The sequence below is a fragment of the Ptychodera flava genome, chromosome 15, assembly GCF_041260155.1.
Source record: "Ptychodera flava strain L36383 chromosome 15, AS_Pfla_20210202, whole genome shotgun sequence".
In the NCBI taxonomy this organism is placed as follows: Eukaryota; Metazoa; Hemichordata; class Enteropneusta; family Ptychoderidae; genus Ptychodera; species Ptychodera flava.
Window position 1 is genome coordinate 38,839,689 of NC_091942.1, and position 26,322 is coordinate 38,866,010.

General features: G+C 37.0%; 2 protein-coding genes across 6 annotated transcripts in view; one reads left to right on the plus strand and one right to left on the minus strand.

Moving 5' to 3' along the window:
* Nucleotides 1-16,992, minus strand: part of LOC139152138 (transmembrane protein 184B-like) — a 30,004-nt gene extending 13,012 nt beyond the window's left edge. For 2 of the 3 annotated variants that reach the window (XR_011556567.1, XM_070725233.1), the window contains exons 1-3: nt 16,567-16,992; nt 6,053-6,218; nt 5,320-5,410 (exon numbers count right to left, since the gene is read on the minus strand). Coding sequence is in view for 1 of the 3 variants with exons in the window: in XM_070725233.1 (XP_070581334.1) it covers nt 5,320-5,410; nt 6,053-6,218; nt 16,567-16,845 (536 nt within the window). In the remaining 2 variants the exon portion in view is untranslated. The remainder of the gene's footprint in view (nt 1-5,319; nt 5,411-6,052; nt 6,219-16,566) is intronic. The other variant, XR_011556566.1, reaches the window with a different exon arrangement.
* Nucleotides 16,993-17,200: 208 nt separating this feature from the next.
* Nucleotides 17,201-26,322, plus strand: part of LOC139152139 (integrator complex subunit 1-like) — a 65,712-nt gene continuing 56,590 nt past the window's right edge. Inside the window, exons 1-5 of one of the 3 annotated variants that reach the window (XM_070725234.1) lie at nt 17,201-17,226; nt 20,263-20,394; nt 22,871-23,125; nt 23,500-23,699; nt 25,794-25,931. In XM_070725234.1, coding sequence (XP_070581335.1) covers nt 20,331-20,394; nt 22,871-23,125; nt 23,500-23,699; nt 25,794-25,931 — 657 coding nt within the window. In that variant the 5' untranslated portion in view covers nt 17,201-17,226; nt 20,263-20,330. Of the gene's footprint in view, nt 17,227-17,781; nt 17,896-20,241; nt 20,395-22,870; nt 23,126-23,499; nt 23,700-25,793; nt 25,932-26,322 lie in introns of those variants that run through there. The other 2 variants (XM_070725236.1, XM_070725235.1) reach the window with 2 other exon arrangements.

Consider the following 26,322-nt stretch of genomic DNA (forward strand, 5'->3'; position numbering starts at 1 on the left):
TGTGAGAGAGGTCGAGGCCACCGTTTCTCTTGCCTCGTACATAAATCCACAAAATCAGCCGATGTCAGCCGTTTGGAGGGGCGGCAGAAATGCTGTAAAGTATGCAGCAGAGAGGGTAAGACCACTGCGAGCGGACGACTGTCTGAGACGTCCAAAGGATGTAGTCTGTGCGGGGTTCATCTTCACGAGGGCGAGTGTTTTGCGGCTTTTCATCATTGCATGATGCTACGAGGTAAGAGGAGCGTTGGCGTGCAGACCTCTACTCACACAGCCCCGACGACACCCATCAGCAAGAGAACCCGACGTAAATAACGGACAGGGGACAGCTTCGCCTAACAGTGGCTTGACTGTATTCTTAACACGGACCATGATCACATTTTGAGCACGGTTGTGCCGTTTGTTTGTGCTTTACGATCCCGCTGATTGTAATTGAAACACGGATTATTTTGTACAATCCCCCGATTGTAATCTTTGTAACACGGACCATGCACTCGGACGTCGAGACAGACTCTGAGATTTATTATTCGGCATAATGTAAATTATTCCCGAATAAAATACTATCTATGGATCGCATATTTTCGTTTGTTTTGTTTAGACTGATTATTTTGTACAATTCCCCCTATTATACTTTTTGAAACACGGATCTGCCACCCCGATTGTAATTTTTGAAACACGGACCATGCACTCGGACGTCGAGACAGACTCTGAGATTTATTGTTCGGCATAATGTAAATTATTCCCGAATAAAATACTATCTATGATCGCATATTTTCGTTTGTTTTGTTTTTACCCCCACTTTCGTTTTTGGCAGATCCGTAAGGACGCTATAGTAATGGATGAACGTGCGTTGTATCACGTGGGAGGGGCACAGCCCAACGGAGGCTGTGCTCGTGCGACGTAGACGTTGTACCAACCATCTGTCGTTTGGGTTAGTGCATAGAGCAGTTGCACTGTCCAGAGCTAAGGTGGTACAAAACTGCACCTTAGTAACAACTGCACAACTAACCTGTTAGGAAACGGTAACACTAACGAGCTAAGTGTGCACTGAACTGGCCAAACTACGTACACGCTTTCCTTCAATGGCGAAGCTATGTCGTTGACACTACGTCAAAGCAGACTGCACTGTGCGACTCTTCCAAGTCGTTCAAAGTACGTGGCCAAGTGACACAACCCAGGGGAAACAGGACAGGTTTGAGGGTGCTGCCGCACCCATAGCACTAACCCCTGGGTCTTCTACTAACCCACGAGAGAGGTGATGTTTCCCCGGTGTGGCCGTGCGTGCCGGCGAACGAGCTTTACTTCCGCAAAAGTAAGCTAGAAAAGGGCATAAAAGTGCACGTCCCCCGGGGCAAACAACGCCCGTGACCTCGTCATTTTCTGGACACAACCTCATCAGCGGTTGCCCCTCTATACGGGCATGCAAAAATTTTTGAAGTCTAACACGTATATGGTCGGTAATCGTACCCCGAAAATGCGGTATTTTCCCGCCAAATGCCTGGCAGGAAAGCGTGCAGGAGAGCCTATCTTCTGTAGACACGGAAAAGGGGGCCGGTTTTGACCGACTTGGCAGGATAACGGACAGGGGCGCTCGGCAGGAAAAGGGTTAATTCAGTTTTGAAATGAAATATCAAACAATTAATGATATACAGTCCCTGACTGTGTATTGACTATGTAGATAACTGGGGGTTTCAAGTTTTTGTCAGCTTTGAGAAAGGAAACAGTACTTGTTACCCAGAAAATATCAAAGTACCAATGACACTGTATTGTAACAACTAGTATGCTTTTAGAGAGGCAGATATGTCATGTATGGCGGCTGTCCATTTGATTATCTGAAGTATGAAGGCATGGACTTGATGATGAAGATGTACATGTATGCAATGCCAATGTTAAATTCATGGCTATGGCTTCACAAAATAAAATAACAACATCAGCTAGGAAACAAACAGATATACCGGTACATGTCATATTTTTGAATTTTTTCAATCAAGTTTCGTAATATAACATAATATGATATGATATGTCAATAGCCACTAGTTATATCTGTTGATACATTTAATTTTCATGTTAATTAAATATTAGCAATATCCAATAGGAAACAAATATGATTGACATGTGCTTTTTATAGAAACATGATGAATCGGCAAACCAATAAACTGATAGGACTCCTACTATCAAAGCAGTTTGATCAATTTATCAAAGACTTTATACATACAATATGCTACTGACAAAATTTCTGTCATATATTCAATTGACCTCGTCTGCTCTAAGTGATACACATATTAAGTTAGACTGTTTGGTTAAAGTGTATGTCAGGTCAGAAATGTTTAACATTCCGTATAAAATCTGTATGTATGTGATATGAGTATCACCGTATGGTAATATGCATTGGTTTTATAATTATATGTCCAGGGATCACTTTGGGGCGCGATAACGCGATATTTACGCTCAAAAATCAGAAAAATCGCATTCAGAAAAATCAATTGGGCAAAAAAGTCGCGCCGATAATTCAAATGGCGCGTACGTGATACCTTTACGCGATCTAAATTCATCGGTAACATTTGGCCGGTTTTCAGTACAGAACCACTCATTGTGTCGCCGTAGAGAGCGCTAGAATTACACTAGAAAAAAGCTGTTGCAGAGTTACCCGTTTCAACAGCGTTTGTGATTGGTTGCCAACAGGAAGTTTTGCGTTCATTGACAAATCATTGGAGTTGATACAGCAAGTGTTCATTGCTGATGTGCAGTGTGTTGTCGTAGCTCAAAATGGCGCTTTCGAAGGAATATTCGAGTCCAGTACGAGTGGTAGTGCGAAGAAAAAACGAAAATGCACTATTCTGGACTGCTGTACTTCCGTTACTCCCGCACTGGAAAGTATGGATTCGACCGCTTCCAATTACAACTACACTCAGAATGACAGTTTTCGGACAGGGTAGTGAATTTCGCCCAAAGCCGTTTCATAAATGACGAGCACAACGAAATCTTATTACCATACCCTTCGAAACTTTATTGTGTTTATCCTCAAACTGTTAACAACCGACAGAAGTGGCATTTAGGGGTGTCAAAGTTGCCAAATTTTTGCCATGTTGAGCGCGTGTAATCGGACTACTATCGCAGTAATCGGACGTCGTATTTTGAATGTGATAAGGGGCTAAATATTGATATTTTGAAACTTCGAACCCCGATTTTCAATTTCGATGTGTTTAGAAAACTATGTTGAAATATTTCGTGATAATTAGTTACGTTTAATCCATGGACGATGCAACTATATTTCAACGTGTATAGCGCTTCTAGATATCGGACACGGGCTGTCCCTGTGTGTTGCGTTCTACACCTCGTATTGTACGGTGTGGCTAACTTCACCAAGTTTGTAGCCCGAAATAGCTTTTACCCCCAAAAAAATCCAAAACGGGACGGCAGCGTCACCTGACTTAATAGTCGCGCCAGCGGCTTACTGACTACGCATGCGCTTATTCATATTATACTATGCGAGTAACCGGAAGTGTACCTTCTTTCATGGGCGCCGCCATGGTTTTTTTTTTTAGTACTCGTAAATTAACAAATACGAAACAAATTACTATTATATAACATGCCATTTATAAAATATACCTCTTTTATTCCAATAAATGTTATTATGCACCTTGTCGCCGATACAAAATATCGTTTATGTAGATAAAGCGAGAAAACTGTCGTGCATATGAACGGGGGCATACGCAAAGAATGCTGGGATTTAATTTTAGAAAAGCGCCCCCTGTGTCAATAATTAGATTCAAAATTGCCAGTTTTTAGACGGAACGCTGTAGTTTTCAGCACGAGGGACCGTGTTTTCAGCTTGCAAGTGGAAGGTGGGCAGTGCGGTTACCATTGCAATGATAATGATTGCAAGATACGCCCCTTGTTTAACGCAATAGGCTGTTATCATTGTAAAAATTGCCAATTTTTGTCCAAAATTTTTACACGTTACAGAAAATCTATAGTATACCTGCTCTGCTGCAGGGTTTGACGTCGTGTACGTACGTGAACTGCTTTCATAAGAGGGAAACTGGGGATAGTTGTCATATAAACGTTTATGAAGTAACAATTAATTACATTTTATCGTGAATCAATGCAAATAACATTGCCAATCTTAACCCCTGGCGCGACACCATGGGCTGAGCCCTATATAATATTATGCAGTAGCATGACTTGTAAAACGCTATCAAAACGGAGCGAAGGGCGTATAACGAACAGCATGTCATTAAAGTCTGAAAACTGAGGTCGTCCGTAAACTGTCTCACTGAGTGTATTGTTATGCAAATTAACCAATATGCAGAAAATCAGGGAAAGTTAGGTCCGGTTCCCACAGACTTTGAAATTCTCCCACTGTTTTTTTTCATGTGCGATTTTATCTCATGCCGTTCTTGAGCCAGGGTAATCCCTGTATGTCAATAGTACATACATTATACACATTTAAATTCTTGTTTTTAAATTCAATTGCAAATCAAATTTATGTCAAGGAATGAATGGGAAATTTACATAGGAAGAGAGTGAATGGGAGAAAGAACTTCTTTTTAATGAAAGGATTGATTGATTTCAGGATAATTTTTATAAGATTGCAAACACTCACAGTATACACTGGAACATGAATAGGACTGACAGAGTTGTTGTCATATATTCAATTGACAATTTTACACTGATTTGTTCATAACTCTTTATTCACTATCATGGAATGATCAATTTTCTTTTCAGCAATTTCCCTCATCACCTCTGCGTAATAATAGATACATTCCTTCAAATCATTTCATGGTAAAGGATCATATTATATAAAGCTTTTCTTATCATGTTTACATAAATGATAGGTCAGCCTTGCATAAGATTCTCTGTAGGAGAATCTATTGATAGACAGCCTTGAGTTGAAAATGGAAAAGCTTCACACTTTGCCTATGGCACTAGACAGCTGATACTGTCCTCAATTTTCACTGCATGCTAGTCCTTATCATAATACCATACTTATTGGACTTGTCAATGCCAGTCATATGCATGTCAGCTCTCAGTTACATATGATACGAACTTTGACTTTGTAAATAAAATAAATTCCATTCCTACGCCAATAAACTAGAACTGTTGACATGTCAATGTACATAATTACAATGAACTTAACATATTACGGGACAACTAAATTTAATAAATGTAACCTATTTGAAACTGTACATAAAAGTGATAGCTGGTGAAGTTAGGCCGATCTCAATTACTGTGAATGCACGAATATAGTACTGCCTACAGGCTATATTTTTTTAATTCCAGCTTTGTTATCAGAACTGATCAATAAAGACAGGTACTTACTTGATTGGCTGTCCTCTGATTTCAGACATTATTGCACTCTCTCCGCCTAAGTACTCATAACACAGACTCAAAAAGTTGTAGATTACAAATGCTGCAAAGAAAACACATTGATCTCTGTCAATTATCAAGACTGCCCACTTGAACTGGCCTGTACTTCATTTCTGTTTGTCATTTACACAGAATTGGATCAATTGCCTACTAGCTTGTCTATTTACCCAGAAACATAAACACCGATGTAACACATCAAGCAAATATTCTTTTATTTACAGTTGTAGCTTTTTAGTTAGCAGGCATATTTCAGTAATGCGCCACTGTATTTGTGGATGGATGGTAAATTTTAAAGAAATCCTCTGACTTTTCTGTAGCAAATGAAATCAGATTGCTGTTCTGCTAGTACTATGCAAACATCATACAATGCTAGGATATCAGTTAAATGTAAAGCCAAGTAGCTTTGCATGGTGATACATACCAGGATGTGATCACGTCACAAATATCAACCATGTCAAGTAACCTTGGGAACCAAATTATGTGCTTTTTTACAAATTTTGTAAATCATATGGTTCTTCATTGATGTGTAGTGATTGAAAAAGTGGAACATATTTTTTAATTCATTTTGACATGAAATGCAAAACATCTTGCGATTTGTCATATGGTATTTGTAGTGTTTCAAGTACAAAAACGGAAGACATAACCCTGATCTGGAAATACAAAAATAATGTAGTGTTGAACATACCTTCATAACAGTCTCTTATACTGTTGAAATACACATAGTAGTGGTCTCTTCCAATGAATAACAGGCTAAGCCATGAGTCAAAGGCATAGATTGGAACTATAAACAATATTCGCACAATCCAGCGTTGTTCATTTGGGCAGCAGTAATATCTCAAATGTAGGTAAATCTGAAGATAAACAACATGACGACAGAAAAGTAATGTTACAATTGCGTAGATAACTATTCAATTGATTCATTCATGTGACAAATCACACTCACACAGACTTGGAAATGACACAGTCTGCCATCCTTGCAATATTTCAGTGTGTTCCATCAACGTAAGTTTTATAGATAATAAATAAATGTTTATTTCCATGGCAGGATAACTACTATGTCATGAAGGTTTCATATTTCATTCAGAACTATAAATGAACTTGAATACTGTCTCTGTCTATAAATAGACAAGAAGCCAAATATATTTACTGTGGCATGATGACAAGTACAGAATTCATAAAATGGCTTTACACAGACATAAAGAAACAAAGCTGTCTTTGTTCTCTTTCTCAGTACACTATTGAGTTAATCCATGACCTAAGCTCACCTTCCTGCATTCTAAGGTCATTCTTTTCTTAACCTTTGTGTCTAAATGCAAGTATTTTGTTTCATGCGCTGATTCTAAACTCTTTCTATTGTAAGTCAACATATTGTTGTAGATGTTAGGTATACTGAATATGTACATGACAGGGACTGTCATGTCAGAAAACATACCAACAATATTACTTTAATTACTCAGTAACAAACATGGTCATCTGTTGGTACCAGATAAAGTATCATCAGCTAGACCATAGACACACCCTAGAGAAAACTGAGGGTCTATGGCTAGACTTGCTTTGGATATCATGAAACCAATCCTCAATGATCATTAAAGAAAAGCACTGTTTTTTTGTGTTTAAATCTTGTCAAATAAGTTTGTGAAACTGTCATATGGAACCTAAAAAATTGATGATAACAGAAACTATTGAACTCTGAACCGACTGGACAACAGTAAACTTTCTCTGCTCACATTAACTTTTTATGTTTTTAGTTTAGTGTTCTTGTACAATACCACAGTTCTCTTCAATGCTTCTGTACACATGGATGTAGCTACTGTAGGAATTACACTGGTCATAATATTCACAGTAAAAGTCTTTTGGCAAAGTGAAATAAGAGATCTTAACAGCAGAATGACTTGTTTTCCTTGTTTTATGGGGTATTAACTATCATTTTGATGTTCGTATTAAACATTGGTGTTGAATTGTGAACACATATACTGTACTGCTGATATAACACATCTTGAAATACTTCCATGTGGTAGAGGCATATTTTTGAACCTGTACAAATTTGAACTGAATTCATTTCTTTGTTCTTCTCCTATGAGGAAATGCTTTAATATTAGCTATTAAGTACCCTTGTACCAAAATACAAAATTTTCATGTCCAATTACATCTACAGAGTACTGACTATACTATACTGACAGTTTAATTAATTCAAAGAAAACTATGAAATTGGAATGTGTTATATCAATGAATATTTGATAAATCACTAGAAGTGACATGGTCATGGAAAAGTGCTAATAATCTTTAAGTTTTTTTGACATGCATGTGCACCAACAAGATTAAAGGACATCCAAAAATAACATGTTTCAAAATACCTGTACAAAGTAAAGTATATATGTGATGATCATTACTGCTGCATGTCATATGGTGTTAAACACTTGAAACAGAAAATGGATGATCATAATTTCAAGTCTTACATTGGGTACATAATTATATACATGTAGCTAGCTGAAACACATTACAGTAAGTAATATACAGTAAGTCACTGAAAAAACCCCAAAAGCATTGAATTTAAAATTGTGATCTAGTAATCTTAGAGTCATCAAAATCAGATTTTGATTGGCATTATTATCATTTGAAAGTTATAAAAAAATAAAATTATTAGTTCACAATGGAACATGTCCTCATGCCAGATAGAGACATAATGATATGTGGAGCAATTAAAAATAAACACTATTAATAGCATTATCAATAACACCTTATGTTTTCTCATTAATAAATTACTAAATTTGGTAAATGTATGACTTGTTCTAACTGCACACGTTTCAGTTGGGTAATATCATTTATTTGTGTCTGTACACACTAGTTTGGGCCCATCCACAGTACAGTTAAACTACGTAATTATTAATTTGCAATAATACCTTATTTGCAAATGGAAATAGCAGTTGACATACATGTAAATGCCACCAGAACACAAAATCAAACCACACCTTTCACACCAGCTGTTCACTGCACGCAAGCACACTAACTATTCAGTATATTTATGTATAATATAATTTTCTTCACTTGAAGTGAAACTTTGTAATTTATTTTTTAATGTCGCAGAACTGAGGTTTGTTTTATTCTCAGGAAATTTGAAAATAAAATTAATGTAAAAGGCCTGAAAAAACTCTAGCAAAATACATCAACCCTCTACTTTTTGAATTTTCTTTACAATGAGAAAAACCTTATTATGTAAACTACCAGTAACAACACAAATTGACAATTTTCCTTCTATGTGTTGTCAGTCAAATCTAACTTAAACAATAGAGAACAGTAAAAATTAATATTTTCCGAGAGAACAATGTACACAAGGGTATAACAGGTGATGACATGGATGTATAACAAGGGAATTACAGTATTAACAGTATTTTGTATGTGCAATTTGTCAGAACAACACTGGCAATATTTATTACCAATCATTACTATTGTACATGGACAATCTTGGATGGACGACTTGAAACAGGACAGAAAAATAAAATTGCTGAAATAATGTTGCTTATACTGAACCAGTATATATTTCACTGATTGATAAAAAATGCAGTATCTTGTCATCTGTTCTTAAAGACAGCAACCAATGCAGTTTTGCATTTGCACAGCAGCAAGTTCATTTTTTCAGCTATAATCTATAAATTCTGCATGTCTACAGGGGCTGCTGTGTTTCATTATATCACCATCTATCTGCAAACAGAAATGACGCTAGCTAGCCTTCCGTCATACATGTTGTTCCCATGACAACACAGTGATAATAAATTTGATAAAATTATGATTAGAACATTTGCGAAGGAAAATACATCTGATTTGTACATGAGAACAAATTAATCAATGTTGAAGAAATTGTGTACTTGTATCTAGTTTTCCTGTGGATAAATATGTTAATCCTGTACATGGTTCAGCCATAAACATTACATTTTATTTAACACTACAGCAATACTAGTTAACTAAAGATGTCTGAAGACATGACAGAAGGTGCCATTTTTATCAAACACAAGTATTTTCTCTTCCATACTCTTTGCTCTCCTGAAAATAATATCAAAGTGCTAAGAAATCATTCGGCTGCAGATGTTTTGGCGCATGACAGATGTTGTTTATGGAGATAATCTTGCCTACATTACAATTCACTGTCTACAAGTCCTGCACGGCTTAAATCAATACATACTTCATGATTTTATTTGCTAAGGAGTCTCTACAAGTATTTTGACAGCACATGTTATGAAATCTAACATCTTTACCATGATACATGATGAATTATAATTTTAATTATAATTTTATAATTTCATTTTTTATAATTTTCATTTTTTATAATTTTCATAATTTCATAATATAGAGTACATGTACTACAAAATGCAAATTACCAGGTAAATTACATCCACATTGACCTGGTGACTGTGTGTAATGATTAAGCATTATAACAGTTTTATTTTGACAAGAATAAATGGTAATCTTTGCTTTAAGGATAAAATGATTTGTAATTTTTATCCTTGGAGAGGGTGGGTAAGTGTTTATTTGTTGGCATCCATGGTGATCACTCAATAGACATTTATTTGCTCATGAATACATGGTAAAGGACTTACATCTAATCATTCGCTGGGCTAAACATGTTCCCTAGAATCACAACATGGACTAGTTTTGATTTACACTTAAATAAAAAGGATATCTGTTGTCACATGCAAAAAATTTCTTATACATATAAAAGACCACATTGATTATGTCTGGATTATTGTCTACTAACTAGATTTCTCAGCTCACTGCTATAAGAAAAACATTTCATTTGTACAAATTATTGATTGATACATGAGGATAAAAATGGACGGGCAATGTGATGTCATATTACCAAATTATTATCAAACAGTGTACAAACGCTTCATGACATATTTTTTCGAAGCCCCCAAAAAAATTGATTGAAAATATTATAAAGATAGAACTCTATGTGACAGAATCTTAATGTCAAACTACAGTCCATCCTTGTAGTGAAAAACAGCCGACACAGCGGCTATATGGGTATACTCAAATATTATTCAAATATTATAAAATCTCTATGAAAGATTGACCAAAAGACAGTCATTGAGGTATGTACTCAGTATTACAGTGAGTAAATGATGTATCTAAAACTGATGGTTGACCTGTTGTGACCCAAGACAGTAAACATGAATCATTTACTTGTCAATAGGGACACTGACTCAGTGTAAAGCCATAATTGTTAGATACAGTATGTGTATATTACTCTACCTTTCTAGAACCAGACAGTTGCAACTGTTTTTAGACTTGTGTGTCTACAAGACAAAAGCCGTTTGGCTTGATAAATAAACTACCTTAAAATGCACACACTCGTAAGTGCAGTGACAATTGACCTGGGTCATGAAATCGTGAAGATTTTTCTGTGAAATTCTTTCTGTAAGTGGAAACATGAAGACTGACCAGATGCATACCCCTGAGGCATACCATTTTGCTACTGCGTATTTTACATAACAGAACTGTCAGTGACACTTGGTTTGGAAGCTTAGTGATCATCTGCATGTAGAAAATGCAGGAAAATATGAGTAAACATGGCATTATGTACAGTAGCCAACAGTCCAAGAATAATATTATGTAATACCATATTTCAGATAACATTCAATATTGACACATTTGAGAAAATTAAATAGTAATGTAATTATTGAAGCAAAACTACCTGTTACATACTGACATTGCTTTATGCTTAAGCTTTGGTTTCCTTACTTTAGCCGTTCATGCTAAAAAACAGAAATTTTATGACACATGCAAACACATGAGCATGCCTAATATAGACAATGAAAGCAAACTACTGATATTGTTACACTGTCTGTCACATGATATCAGGTTTCTTTGCATGGAAAGATGACACAGAGTCATTCATTGAATTTCAACTCTTCGTAGACTAAAATACAAAAATGAATTATGTCAGTTTGCTGTTTTGAAATGGGCATTCAAAAAACTAAGGCCAAAAAAAAGAAAAGAAATGTTTCTGGTCATCGCACGCGTCACTTGAACAACAGCGCGTCACCCTTTTTTTTCTGTTTGTGGCCGGCGGCCGTGGCTGACACCAAACCAAAATGGCTGAAGAGAAAGAGAAAATTCTTTGGGGGGCATGATCAGTGACTGCATGAACAGTATATATGTGACTATATTGATAAAACTATAAAACTGACCCTCCTCCCTCCCTTGAGGGAAAAAAAAACCAAAAAAAAATAAAAAAAATAAAATGCGCATCGCCGCACCATCTTTTAAAGAAAGACCTGACCAGAAACATTTCTTCTCTTTTTTTTGGCCTAACATTCACACATACATGTATACATTGATACTTCTTTGTCTAAGTACATTTGTTGTTGATTATATTTTAAACTGCAGGAGTAATGCAATGGTCACTGCATGTAGATTCAAGTACAATTTTACACAATATAATTTCCATATAATGCAAAGCAGCAAAGCTAAGATTTTAGAAAATGTTCTGCAGTCTTTCATTTCTGAGAAAATGAGGACAAGTAGCTAATACACGTACTGAGTTGATTTCAAATTCAGAGTCAGTTTCAACCATCTTATTACCGACGCTACCTAAGTTACACCAATCACCAAACTTCTTGCTACTCTATATGTTGAATTTTCACATGTGAGTAACCAACACTGTCAACCCACAAAAAGTTGAAGATATCAAGAGACCTTATCATTGGAAGCCTACATGTACTTGATAAATTTGTTGCAGAACTTCAACTATCATGGAGCCTTTAGAACCAGTATTTTTTGAAAACTGATACCACTGACTTAGCACACTTGAAATGTGTGTAGTGTATGGATAGTGCTAGGATGGCAGACCTTCAGCTGAAAGAACAGGAGAAAAACCTAGATGGCATAATAAATAAGTCTGTCATCTTCATCATGATTGTTTCACATATATGACTCATGAGCCACAGAAGTCACTCACTGCCCATGTGATGTCACTCAAAAATCAAGATTTCTTGAGCAGCAATCACTTCCATTCGATTAATAATTGTTCAATAACTGTCAGGGTTACATTGTGCAAGTGACTACAGCCTACCAATGAATATCTACAGGTAGACAATGGTGAATTGTTTGCAATAGATTATATAGCATTTGAAATGATGGTTGCAAATACTAGTAAATTTGAAGGCTACATGAAAGGAGTAAATGGGAACAGCTCAAAGCTATCCAATACTGAAACTTGAAATTTGAAGATGGTCAGCATAATTCTAGAAGGCTTTAGTCTATTGTTATCACACTCGTGATACAATGCCAGTGTTCTCCACAAATGAAAATTAAAGGCGGGCGGCTAATTAGCATATATATTTGCATAATATTTGCATACAATTTACATTCACCAGGGCTATTCACAAGGCACTCCAGTGATGAGATATACTTCTGACATTCTCAATATTTTTCTCCATTCAGCAGTGATTAATGGCAAGCTATACAATTTATTTTTACATTTAAATCCTGTCTATTTACTTTAAATAAATAATAAAACATCAAAAGTGAAAAAAACCACATTGAACTAATACAAACAATACACAATTTAGTAAATATATTGCACAATACCAACATGAAAATTCAAAAGTAGGCCTACATGAGAAGTAATCAGTGTTCGAAATAATCGGTGGCAAATGATGGCACGTTTTCATGTGACCCTCTGTTACTATATGTTTGTCTGTAGCCGGATTGGTAAAGCCATGAACGTCTTTTTTTTACGTCCATGACAAGTTGACACGGGACTGAATAATGCACTAAGTTACAATGCGGAGTCAGCGGAGCATGCCTGCAGAGAAACATAAGTTGACTTTAAAACTCAATTCATAATAAAGGGAGGCCCGAAAAAAATGATACCAAGTATTTCCAAGAGAAAGATTTGAAATTTCGACTCTTAGTTCGGCAAACGTACAAAACTTCGACAACTGCGCGGCGTAGGCTGCCATGCATGTTTGTGTGGAGCACGCTGTCGCACTAGATCTCGATCACACGCGACCTTTGAACTATACAGTAGGCCTACAGAACCGTATGTACGGTACATAGCTGCTGTATTCGGATGATCTCACGAATGATGATTTTAGCTCGGGCAGTTTCTTTTTACTTCATTTCATTGTGCCTTTGATATTTTAAAACGGTCACGGATTTTGAAACTTGATCAAACGCAACTGCTTCTCAAAGTCAATCGAATGAATCCATGCAAGTTACGAATGCGTGACAGGAAATGACACACATGGCTTCAACGTCATGTGGACGTACACTGATCTCAAAATGGCTAACTTGGCTCGGATACGCAACGACCTGAGCACGCGAAGTACCATACTTTTTTGCATCTGATATTTGTCTCAACCAATCGTACGATTTTAGCCAGATCTGATCGAAATCACTTTCCTGACCTTCGGATCCTTACAAGTACGAGACATTGGCGGCAATGGCAGTTGACAATAGCATAGATGCTTTGACAGAGTGTCCGCTGGCAAAAATGCAACACCGAGCCTTCGAGTGTACCGTGTCCGTTGTATGAAATGGACGGTGTCTGTACGGTACGGTCGGCAGCTTAACACATTTCAAGCTTTTTGAATTGAAGTCTTAGCCAGTGTTCATCAGCACTACGGCCGTTTCACACTTGAAAAGCTTGCTGAAATAAGAGCGTGACAAAATCGCCGCTGAGAAACATAGGTCTTCAACCACATTTACTAAAGAGTATCGGCGCCGGCGGATATGAAACAGGATCGGGCGAAAAAATTAAAGGATCGGGGCCGTCGGGGCCTGGGGAGAACATTAAATTTGAGGATTGCATGCAGTCGCAAAACAAACCGACAGATGTGTGAACGGTCTCTCTTTATTACACGACGTTGTCAGTTGCTGTCATTTTTATTCAATAGGCTTTCAGATATTGTTCGGACAACTGACTGTGAAAACAGTTTAGGCGACAGAAAACAAAGGTGGGCGGGCGAGATTAAAGGCGGGCGGGCGAGATTAAAGGTGGGCGGCGACAAAAAGAAGCCGGGCGCACCGCCCGTCAAAAAACCCCTGTGGAGAACACTGAATGCAATACTGAATAGTGAATATATCCTGCACTTTATAATGCATGACACATGTGTATTGTGCATCTTTTTCAAAACATTCACTCAAGTTAAGCTACATTGTTGTCTGTCTCATCTATTTCCTTCAGCAAAGTGAACAGCATAGAGTTGAAATACCTTTAAAGCAAAGGCATGAGTTCACTTCTTTGAGTGACTTGATACATAACATATTATTGAATGATTTACAGTAAATTTGAATCTGTTGTTACATTCATAACTGGATGAAGTTAAGAATGGCTGACCTTCTGTTCTGGTTTCAATGAACTTTAAAAACAGAATCTCAATTCATTACAGAAGCCAGTGACAAGGTCACAAGGTCAATTAATAAAAAACAATACATAGGGCCAAAGTCCCTGAAGCTACTATAGACATGGATACAAAATTAAGTATTTCCTTACTGTATGAAATTATCTCACTAAGGTCATCCTACGGACAAGTAAACTAAATATTAAAGCTGTCTGACCAGCGGTTTTGAAAGAACAAGCAACTCAACAGTTGACAGAGCTCTGTTGAGTTATGTAGAGAATAACCTTTTGTGACACATGTATTGATGAAGAAGGTGGATATCTTTGATTAACATTGTGAGTTCTGTTTAATAAGTTGAGACTGTACATACTCAGAGAAAGCACACTGAAGAGACAAAGGTTTGAAACTTAAGAAGTTCAAGGTCATCAAAAGCATTATAAGGAATCATGTTACACTTTCATTGCACTGTTTACACAGATTGCATAATTGCTATAAATAGCACATGAGGAATCTTTATACAGCCCAGCTTTACCATAAAAACCCTATCACTTTGACCACTCTTTTAATTTTTTTCCTCAAAAAGTAATTTTATTTTATCCTTACCAAGTCAACCATAAATGGAAATTAGAACTTTCTCTATCTCTATCTCTATCTCTATCTCTATTGACTATTTTGAGCAATTTCTTTTAGATAACATACAGGGCACAATAAATGACGGTTCAGAATATGTCAAAGTTGGGATTCAGGAAAGTTGCCTTTACATGTTTTAATCCTCCAAGATGGTAAGCATTTCACTATGAACTGTCAAAAAAGTTGAACTTTCTGATAATTCTACACTAAAATTATTTTGGCTTTGATGATTTCCTAATTAATTCAATTATTTAAAATCATATTAATTATTTTTTTCTGGGTGAATTGATAGGGTTTATACAGTACAAGAATTACATACAATGTAAGTCAAATTTTGACCAAAAATGACAAAAAAATTCCTTAAAAATACAGATTTGCATATTTCATCACAATTTGAACAAGTCTAAGTTGGGTTACCCCTAGGGACCTGTATACCAAATAACAAAGCTGTCTGACCAGCGGTTATGAAGAAGAAGATTTTTTACCAAAAACGCCTTTTTTGGCATTAATTTGCCTATTTTCAACAATATCAAAAAATTAAAAAAAAAAGTTTCTCAAATCATATTTTTCATCTACACAACAAATATCAAATCAGTAAGTACTGCGGTTCTCAAGATATTTGAGTGGACGGACGCCTCACAAACGGACATACATACATACATACATACATACATACATACATACATACATACATACATACATACAGACTGACGACGGACGCCGGACGGATACCCATCCCAATAGCTTCTATAGACTATAGTCTATAGTAGCTAATAAAAAACAATACATTTAATCTGTGATATACTATAATAGAGTAATAACGTGATTGTCTTATCTAACTATGTTGCTTAAGAAACGTTTATATTAATATCACTGAACTTAAAATTTTGACAATTATTTTTTCAGAGGATATCCACCTTCCGTATAATTAGATTTTCATTTCGGTGATTTTCTAATACAGCTTCACAACATATTATCCTTGTATCATACTTGTGGAAACTGGAAACAGATACAAGAGTGAATTTTGCCCTTGCACTGGAGGACAAGCATCCATCAGGTAATGTGTGTCCTTGCGCGGCACGGGGAGTCAGTGCATGCAGAATTACCTAAACCCCGTTGTACCGTGTTAGCCGTCGTGGTGATGTGGAACTTAATCATGTGACAGTGGCTAATTCGATAGATCATGGTACCTCTATGATACATCGATATACACTGATTAACTCACCTGGTGACAGGTAATGACAAATGCCATCCATGCAAAAGCTCCAGATATGCCCCTGGCTGCGGGAGTTTGGAGCCATATTTTCGGAGTTTCAACAAGCGCCTTTGTAGTTGCGGTCGCAAGAGTAGTATCTCCCGTAGACATGTCTGTTATGGTGTTTTGGTCATTAGGGGTGGCCAAGGTTTGACTGGTAGTTGAAATCGTAGTCGTGAGAAAAGACGTCAAAATACTGGCGATTGTCCCCGGCAATGCAGAAGCGCTGGTGACATTTGAAGGTGCCATTAAAACCGCACTACACTAAAGCAAACACTTACTCTCGGCGACACATCAGTCCGACCGAGTGCAACCCCAGAAAATCCAAAAATAAGTCGATGAAAATATTAACCAACGGGACTTCCTCACGAAGAATATGGCTGCCTATGACGTCATAAATCCCATAACGTTTTGTAGATTTATAGTATGGCCTTTTTTTGGGATGAAATAATGACATATCAGACTGCCCCAGAGACGTTTTATTTCAGGTAGAATTATTCTATTGGAGTTAAAATGGATTATTTATTCTTTCGCGTGCTTTCTGAAGTGAAGATAATAAAAAGTTGTTGCGCCCCGATTTGAACATTTCGACAGTCTTGGAGGGTCGTAAAGTGAGAAACATGGTCAGGTGTGAATAGCCGAGCCTGAAGTTATTTTCGTATTCGTTTTCGTATTCGTTTTCGTATTCGTATTCGTATTCGTATTGGAGTCACTGACAAAATTTTTATTTTTAGTCCAAATTTCGTACGTATTATATAAAAGTTCTGTCTTTACAGAAACTTAAAGTGCTTTTTATATGACAATATATCAATACTTAAATATTTGAGAATGTAAGTTGAAAAAGATCCAATCTTTTTAGGCCCTAGATTGAAAGATATCGTTGCTATCAATAGAGGAGAAATTTTAAAAACAAACGGCCAGTACACAGGCACTCCTCAGCTGGGTAGTCTGTTGAATAGATCGATTTTCGGCTCGATCTATCGATCCCGTAGTCGATATGCGCGCCATTGTAACCAAAATACTCACTAGGTTACAGTGGCGGGCATACTGGCCACGGGATCGATAGATCGAGCCAAAAATCGATCTATTTAGCAATCTACCAAACTATTAGCGCCTGTGGGCCAGTAGTCTTTGGAGGAAAGATTTTTTAAACAAACATCATTTTCGTATTCGTATTCGTATTCGTTTTCGTATTAACTTCTATCACAACAACCAACTTCAACATTCTGTTGACATCATTAGTATCGATAATGGAAATTCAGCTGACCCGCCCAATTTGACGAGTTGTAAACTTAAAAGGTAATTTTCTTGTTTTAAACTGATATCTCTGAGAAAGTGATCGTCATAACGACAGTGAATGCAGGGCTCAACGTTATCGCATGCCCGTAAGTCGAAATTTTAGGGGCAAACCTTGGACCTTGAAATATCAGAGGCTTTGTAGTGTCACGAAAACCTTAAAAATTATATATATATGACATGCTATATTTAGACTGCTGTCGCAAAGGAAAACGAGATGAATAAAATGGCATCATAGGCCTATGTCCCGATCGGTACATTAGTTTCCCTAATAAAGATTAAATTAATGTGTGAGCTGTTGTCAGATTCTTTACTTGAGTACGGCCCATCTCTTTTTCTTTCCTTGCGTTTGCGTCAACTGTCATTGCCAGAACATGTTAATCAACTTGCGTTATGATAAGATACACCAGAATGCATGGAAATTAATTTGTATCGCGAAATATCGAGAAACACCTGTATTCTATGATAAATAGGCTTCAGCTAGTCTAGTAGCTGTCGCAACTGGCTCAATCGGTTTCCGTCATTTGTTACTGTGCGATCCAGTTTTAGTGTTACGCAGTTTGCCCTGCTCTACAACTCCGTTCTGCAGGTCACTCCAAAAACTTTCAGCAGTACTATTTTGGGGGACCAATCAAGCCGCTAGCCGTAGATAGCTACTTTTTTCAACAAAAACTCTGAATAGAAATGCAGCAGCTATCACTTTCGATAGATATTTTGTAGGCAAGAGAACAAAACTCAAACGTATATGCGCATTGAATCCTAGCTGTGATATCGCAGCGGTACTTGTGGCGTGTATCGAACTCGCTCGGGTCATTGAGGTCATCGCCACAGTCCCATCCATGGTCTGTTCATGGAAGTTTTTACATCCATGGTCTGTTCTACATAATTGCAGTCGCTACCAGGCAGATTTGCCATGATATTTCAACAAAGTTGCTTGCTATTTAGATCTAGCTGAAAACAAGAACCTTTATGAAACATGCTAATCTAGTCCAAGCTTGATGAAATCGATGCTTTCATCTGCTTTCCAAAGGACGATTTCCGGAAATGGTCTAGCCGGTCACATGCCACTAACGCAAATATTCATTACGCACGTGAACGCATGAAACATGTTGCAGTTACTGGTTGCTTGTTTTCCCTTGTCAGCTATATTTTGATGACATTTTATGCTGGGATTATGATTGGTTCAGTTGAAATGATGTGACAGCACTAAAACTGCTTCTGATACTTGATTGGATTGGGATATTTTGACAGATCATTCAAGATAACATCAGCAGACACATTGGCAGCGCTGTGCAGTGGAGAGAACGCGCTCAAACCTTTGAGTAACTCCGCTCAACGGCTATGCTTATTCAATGCGTATTTGGGGTCGCGGCCTTTCGGGACAATGCTCTGTGAACACTGAGCGAATACAATTTGATCACGTATACGGTATGGAGAAATGTCTTGAAAAAAATTCAGTCGCAATCTCATAAAATTTGGTCGCCTATGCGACTGAAAATGGTCGCTACTTTGAGCCCTGATTGAATGTAATACGTGAATTATCGGTCGGTCCGGTTTTATGTTATTATTGCTCACATCTTTACTCTGAAAGTTAAACTACCTATTGTGATTGATTTCTGTTACTTTCTACCCTGTAGCAGCACGTACAACTTTGTCGTAACTTGCAATTTTGTAATTTTTGCCTTACCGCACTCACTAGTTTTGTAAAGTATTGTATTGTATTGTTATTATAAATTTATTTCAGGTCTACGTAGAGCCATGTCAAAATGAAGTAAAATACTTGAAATACAAATTGTAAATGGATATTAGTATTCTAAAGTGAGTCCCAAAAGGATGACCGGATATAACAGTTTTCACATTTTTTTATTTAGATGGTTGTCCTGGACAAGTCCCCCGTTCATCATAGCTTTCAACAGTCACCCGTTTTGCAGCGCCTCACAAAAATCTGCCCTCCCCGCAAAACATGGTACAGTCCAGGGCAGCTCCTTTGCATCCGCTCTCACGAGTCCCATTACTTGGCACTGACCACCTGATTTAGGGGTGCATCCAGCTGCCCGGTCAAGAGACATGGCAAGCGAAGATGCTGCCTCACCAGATCCAACCGATTTTAAGTATGTTTTTTTCAAATAAAATGAGGTGAACAAAATTCTTTAAAATCTACAAATGCAAATTTATGTAAATTTAACCAAATTTGGCAGATGAAATTACGAATCAAATTATCACAATATTTAAACCTCAGTAAATATCGTATATTGCACGTTTCATACCTGAAACCTGGACTAAAAATAACATTTTCTGTCAGTGACTCCAATACGAATACGAATACGAATACGAAAACGAATACGAAAACGAATACGAAAATAACTTCAGCATCGTTGTGAATAGCGCCGTGAGCTTGAAGTTGTGATAAAGACAAATTCAGAACTTACAGAAGACCGATGGCAACTGATCGGAGTAAAGTTTCAATGGCTGCCGCAGCAGCAAGAAAGCTAAAGTCTCGAGGTAATTGATTAGCCTTTGCGAGACTATTTCAGGCTCTGATAATGTTTTTAAGTTGGACCGCTAAATCTTTTGGAACTGTGTGTTTATACTCTATTGCTGCAGTGCGTGTATTTATATCGAGAAAATCAAGGCCTCTACCCTTCAACAAGTTCCTCGGCTACTGTATACGCTACGGTTGTTCCGAAACCTACGGATAGGTTCCAGAAGAACCGTAGCGTATACTGTAACCGAGAAAAAACCTAGCTTTAATAAGGCCTCTTTGACACAGTCCCTGACCCTGTCTGTCTGTATGTTACTGCAGTCTCTCTCTCCCACTCACTCACTGTCTGTCTCTCCCCTTTCCCCCCTTCCTCCCTCCCTGTCTCTCCCCTTTCCCTCCCTCCCTCCCTCCCTTCCTCCTCTCTCTCTCTCCTTCTCTCTCTCTCTCTCTCTCTCTCTCTCTCTCTCTCTCTCTCTCTCTCTCTCTCTCTCTCTCTCTCTCTCTCTCTCTCTCTCTCTCTCTCTGCGCTCCCGACCCCAGTGTAGTAAATTACTGAAAGCGATTCTGTAACCCTTATGGTTCTGGTAGTACTGGTATATTCATGGAGGTAGGAAGAAAGATCTTACTTTCTACCTCCATGGTATATTGAAGGTGCAAGGCAGAAGCCAATATTTAACAGGTTTTCTTCATTTGTAAAAAAAGGTCAGAAATCCAGACTTTAACCCTTTTCCTGCCAGACAGTATCACTTCCCCATCAGCCACGTTAGCAAAAAGTGGTATTAGGCCAAAACATGACGTATTTTCACCCACTTGGCTTGGTCTGTTATAGCATCTTTAGTCCAAAAAAATCAAGTTTACAGTTATGTTTTAAACAGCTTTCAAATGTACAGTATTATGTCACAATACACCATATGGAATATGTTGTGTTTCATTAATTTTAACTATCTTGACCTGATGGTGAAATATGGACTTGGCAGGAAAAGGGTTAAGAGAGTTCAGAAATACTGTATTTATTGTTGTGGGGGTCAAGCAAGCAATAAGATATTATTATTATTATTATTATTATTATTATTATTATCACACTTTATTTCTAAACATCCATATTAACCCAGGCTGCACATTGATATTGTATACAAGTGCAATAATAAGGGTAGCCTCTCAGGCCCCGCCTGTGGAACCCATGGCTCAGTATATTCATATAATATTTGTCACATTTTGTAAATGATGGATTTAGTTTAAGCAAAAAGGAGTTTTCACTTATAACCACCTCAGTAGATTAAACCAATTTTGCAGGTGTGAGGCTCCAGTGGAGCTTCGGTTAGATAATAACACATGATAGTGACGGCAAGATCACAGTTTGTTGTCTGCCCAACAGATAGTGCCATAACGGTTATATAAATGATGCCTAAGCTGCAGATAATGCCAGGTATCATCAATATACTGTCATTAGCATCTGCCCGAGGGCAGGCAACAAATTATGATCTTGTCCATGCTATCATGTGTTGTTAATTTTATTACACTGAATGTCAACATAGAAAGTAATCACGGCGGATAATGTAATCGTATGCAGAGAATCCCTGAGCTACAAATATCCAATCACCATACTGAAAACTACTGGTTTGTAATTAATAAAAATGGATATGACATCATTGAAGCAGCCATGTATGGTATACTGTCAAAAGTACAAGAATGTTGTCTACTCGAGTTTGAGTTTACTTGGCATTTACCCTGTATACTTCTATATGCAAACCAACACAGTGTTATGCACAGATAGGATGTGCAATGAAATCAATTTTGTCACCCGCAGGCAACATGGCATCGATTGGGCAAGAGTCCTTAACCATATTTTTTGCAGTGCCCCAGCCAAATTATGATAACCATATAACACATGAGGTGTAATTACACACTTCGTTCCACAATGTTCTTTCACAAATCCAACTTTCATAATATTGTATTTACACATATTTTGTCACTGGCGACATTTCAGTAATGTACATTGTTTCTTGATATTGTCAGCTATTTAGTACTGGCAAGCAAGAAGTTCTAGATGTAAAAGACAAGGATAGTAAATAGGGCAAAGTATATTACGAACATTTGCCTATGGTATGATAGGTTGAGCTACATTCAATATAGAAAATAACAATAAATACATAAGAACAAGTAATAAATAAAGTTAGAAATATATTTCGTAAATGGTCTAGCTGGTTTTCTCTTATTATATATAAATCATAAAGTAGCATTCGTGATGGTCTAAATGGATCTTTCGCAGATCTTTTCACAGATGAAAGTCACTAAGCCAAATTGATGTTGTGTATGAGGAACAGTTTTCTTTTCTTATCAATGACAATGTCTGATTACTCAGTAGATGTCATGAGAATGGCAACTCGGCCAGGAATGGTATTTCAGATCTGAAATGAAGTAAGGTGTAGAACCTCTTACATAGCTTACTTTAATCAACCAGGACATGTATTACCCAACTATTTTTCAATATTGCAGGTCATCCTCCTCCAGGTGATTTCATTGCATTGGGTGTGAAATCAAGGACGAGTGGACCGGAGTTGAGTGATGCCAAAGCAACATCCTCTCAGAAGCTCATCCCTGGTGATAGAAAGAGGGATTCACCATCCATGTCTGGTCCCATTATCAAGAAAGCCAAAATATCAGTACCAGGACAGTCCCATTTTGGAAAGGGTGTTAGAGATGTTGAAAGTGAATACTCTGGCCCTTCTGCAGATAGCATTGCTATAGAAGGTGTGTTGCTGTTGTATCTGTATCACAGATTTTGTAGCATCACATCAGCTTCTTAATCTCAGTCAAGTATCTTCTCATTGTGCTTTTTTGGTTTTCAACATTTACAGTATCAGTGCTCCTGAAGGAGACAATTTCACTCATTTGTATGTCACTTACAGCAGTGCAAATCTGGCGTATTTCTTTACTGGGCAACATTCCACAAAGAATATATTGGAAAAGCAAGTAATTTTGAAGGTAAAAAATGGTTAAAAGTTAGCATTATGTTGGGTTTCTACCGTCTAGCACAAGCAAAATTGGAAGCTGGTAAATTTGAATAATGACAGTTTTGAAAATTTCTCATTCACTGAGTTTATTCAAAATGTTGATATTTTCAGTGAGTCCAGTTGACTTTATAGATCGTGTTTTGGATGCTGAATGCGATGGTGATGATGATAAGGTTGATGGACTTTTGTGTGGATGTATCAAGAACTTTAAGCAGAATAGAGCCAAGCCAGACCAAGTATTCTACCTTAGTTTAATGTACTTGTGTAAGAGCAAACCATATTTACTTAGTGGAAGTGAAATTGTAACAGAGGTGAGTACATAAAGCCGTAGACAGACTCATACACATACCATAGACAACCAAAGTCGGATGATAGACACATTCTCTATGGACACATTATCACACATATATCATAAACAAACAAAGTCAAATCATAGACACATTGACTATGGACACATTATCTTACTATACCGTGGACACATGGACAAACAAAGTCAGATCAGAGACACATTCTGTATGGACACATTATCTCACACTTATCATAGACAGTCAAATCATAGACATTGACTATGGATGCATCACTCATATACCTCAAATGTTCATACAAATACTCTTCAGATACAAAACATATGTAGGCACATGTATTTACTAATCACATTAGCATCACTGCTTAAGAGTTGCTGATCTTCCGAAGCTCATTACAGACAAAACCGCAAAATCTCTTTCATACTAGCATCATCTGGGTTGAAATAAACAAAGGAATTTGTAAATAAACCTTTCACAGGATACACCGGAAGTTAAATTTACGCAAGCACAATTACAGTGAAACCTGTCTATCAATGACACCTTCCCGAATGGAAAAAGTGTCCTTAATATAGAGGTGTCCTTAATTGACAGGTGAAATTCTATTCAAAGTGTAACTGTTGCTTTGATAGTCTGTTCTTAATAAAGGGGTGTCCTGATTTAGAGAGGTGTCCATATATGCAAGGCAAACGTTTGACCCAGTTGATATACAATAGTTGATCTTGTGTCATTCACATTGCTTTATGTTTGAGCTATGGCTACAAGTAACAGTAAAAACGCGGTAAAACAACTCAGAGAAATGTTAAAGTCTCCGGGATGGAGGATTGAAGGACAAATTGACTGCATTGTAAGAGCCCTACCCTCAGCTTCTGGTGATGTTAGCAAGTATTACGGTATCAATCAAAATGTTTTCATCATTTGGAAGGAAGATAGCTGAGGTAATTAAATATTGAAGTGAGTAAAAAGATAATTTCAAACATCAAATTTTTTCCAGCATTGGATTTCCTTACACTTTTGATTTAGAACTACGCAGTTTTATGTTTTCCAGTATTAAATTGTGGCATTTCAGTACCATACCCCTACATGACAGTGTTTTTGTTCAAGTGGTTATGCCATCCATCACATGTCAAGCCACCTAGGGTTGTATGGTCAAGTCAGATTGGGAGAAATTCAAAGGAAATCCAAAAAATATCAGAGGAATTTTCCCCCAAAATAATTTAGTCAGTGGATATGTAGCAATATGTTTACTTGTGTCATTAATGATTTAAACACATACCCAAGTAGCCCTATCGATACCCTCTAACATTTTCTGTCAGCTGTCATTGAACGCATTTGTATTGACTACTTTATGTAATTTGTTGTAATCATATAAAACATGTCTGAATAAATGTAAGATCGGAAACAAACAAACATTTGAAAATATCATCGCTGGTGCTTAGCTGCTAGTCTGATTGGGTTAGAGTATTTTGTTTCAAATTGTTATCTCCAGCAATAAACCACAAGAAGTAATTTGAAATGTGAATTTGCCAATGTTGTGACCGTAGAAAATATACCCTTGCCTTCAGACAGCAAAATTTTGCAATTGTCCTGTATTATTTTAACTCCTTAGTCAGTGTTTCTTTCATACTAGTAAATATTTGACAATTTTAAATGGTAATTATTTTTATGGTCAATTGTTTAGAGTTTTTTTACAACAACTTTGACATTCTAACAATACCTTGGATGACATAAAATCAGAAGATCAGTGGAAAATTTCAGAGTGAAAATGTACTCGGTGGTTTTTTAAACAGTATGTAGACTGCAGTGTCTTCCATGATCCATATGACAACTGGGTTAAAAGTAAGATTAGCATATCATTGCTCATGCATTAACTAAACTTCTGGTGTATCATGCAAAAGGTCTATTATCCATTCTTTGGAGATATTAGTGCAGAGATGAAATATTGTTCCATGGAGCCATTTGTTTAGGTTCATGGAGAGACTGAAATCATTTCCCATGCCATAATTCAAGACATGTATCTATTATCAATCTTGTATGATCTTTTGCTTTGATTCATAATCATGCCAAAGTTGCAACAACTGTTTATTTCAATTTTGATTTCAGGCATTGTGCAACTTATTAAAGCGAGATATTGCTATGAGTTTCAAAAGTAAAGGTAATCCACTGGTGTCAGTACTTGTCTGTAATCTCCTACTCTGTGCTTTTGCTGAAGAAGATAATTGGCCAGAACAGTTTGTTAGGGTAAGTACTGTATTTATAACCATTGATGCAATTCAATTAACAGTGAAACTGATGATTGTTGATGTGTAACAGTGATTTTGGTCAATGCTGATGTAATCCAAGACTGATGGAGAAATCGGCTAGTACATTCATCTAGCTGTCAGTAGTTTCTGAATCATTACTAAGTGATGCCTTGCCTTATTTTCTCCAGACTCTGGCACAAGGTTTTCACTACAGTTGCATATGAATGCCAATTTGTTTCCTGATATAAATTACTGTATAATATTGCTGCCTGTGTAAGCTCTGCACAATTATACAAGCTTTGCATTGGTACATCAAAAGGTAGGTGATGGTGGAAATATTTCAACCGTGCTCTATCTTCAGCAAAAGCATTGCTGTGTAAGAAATATTG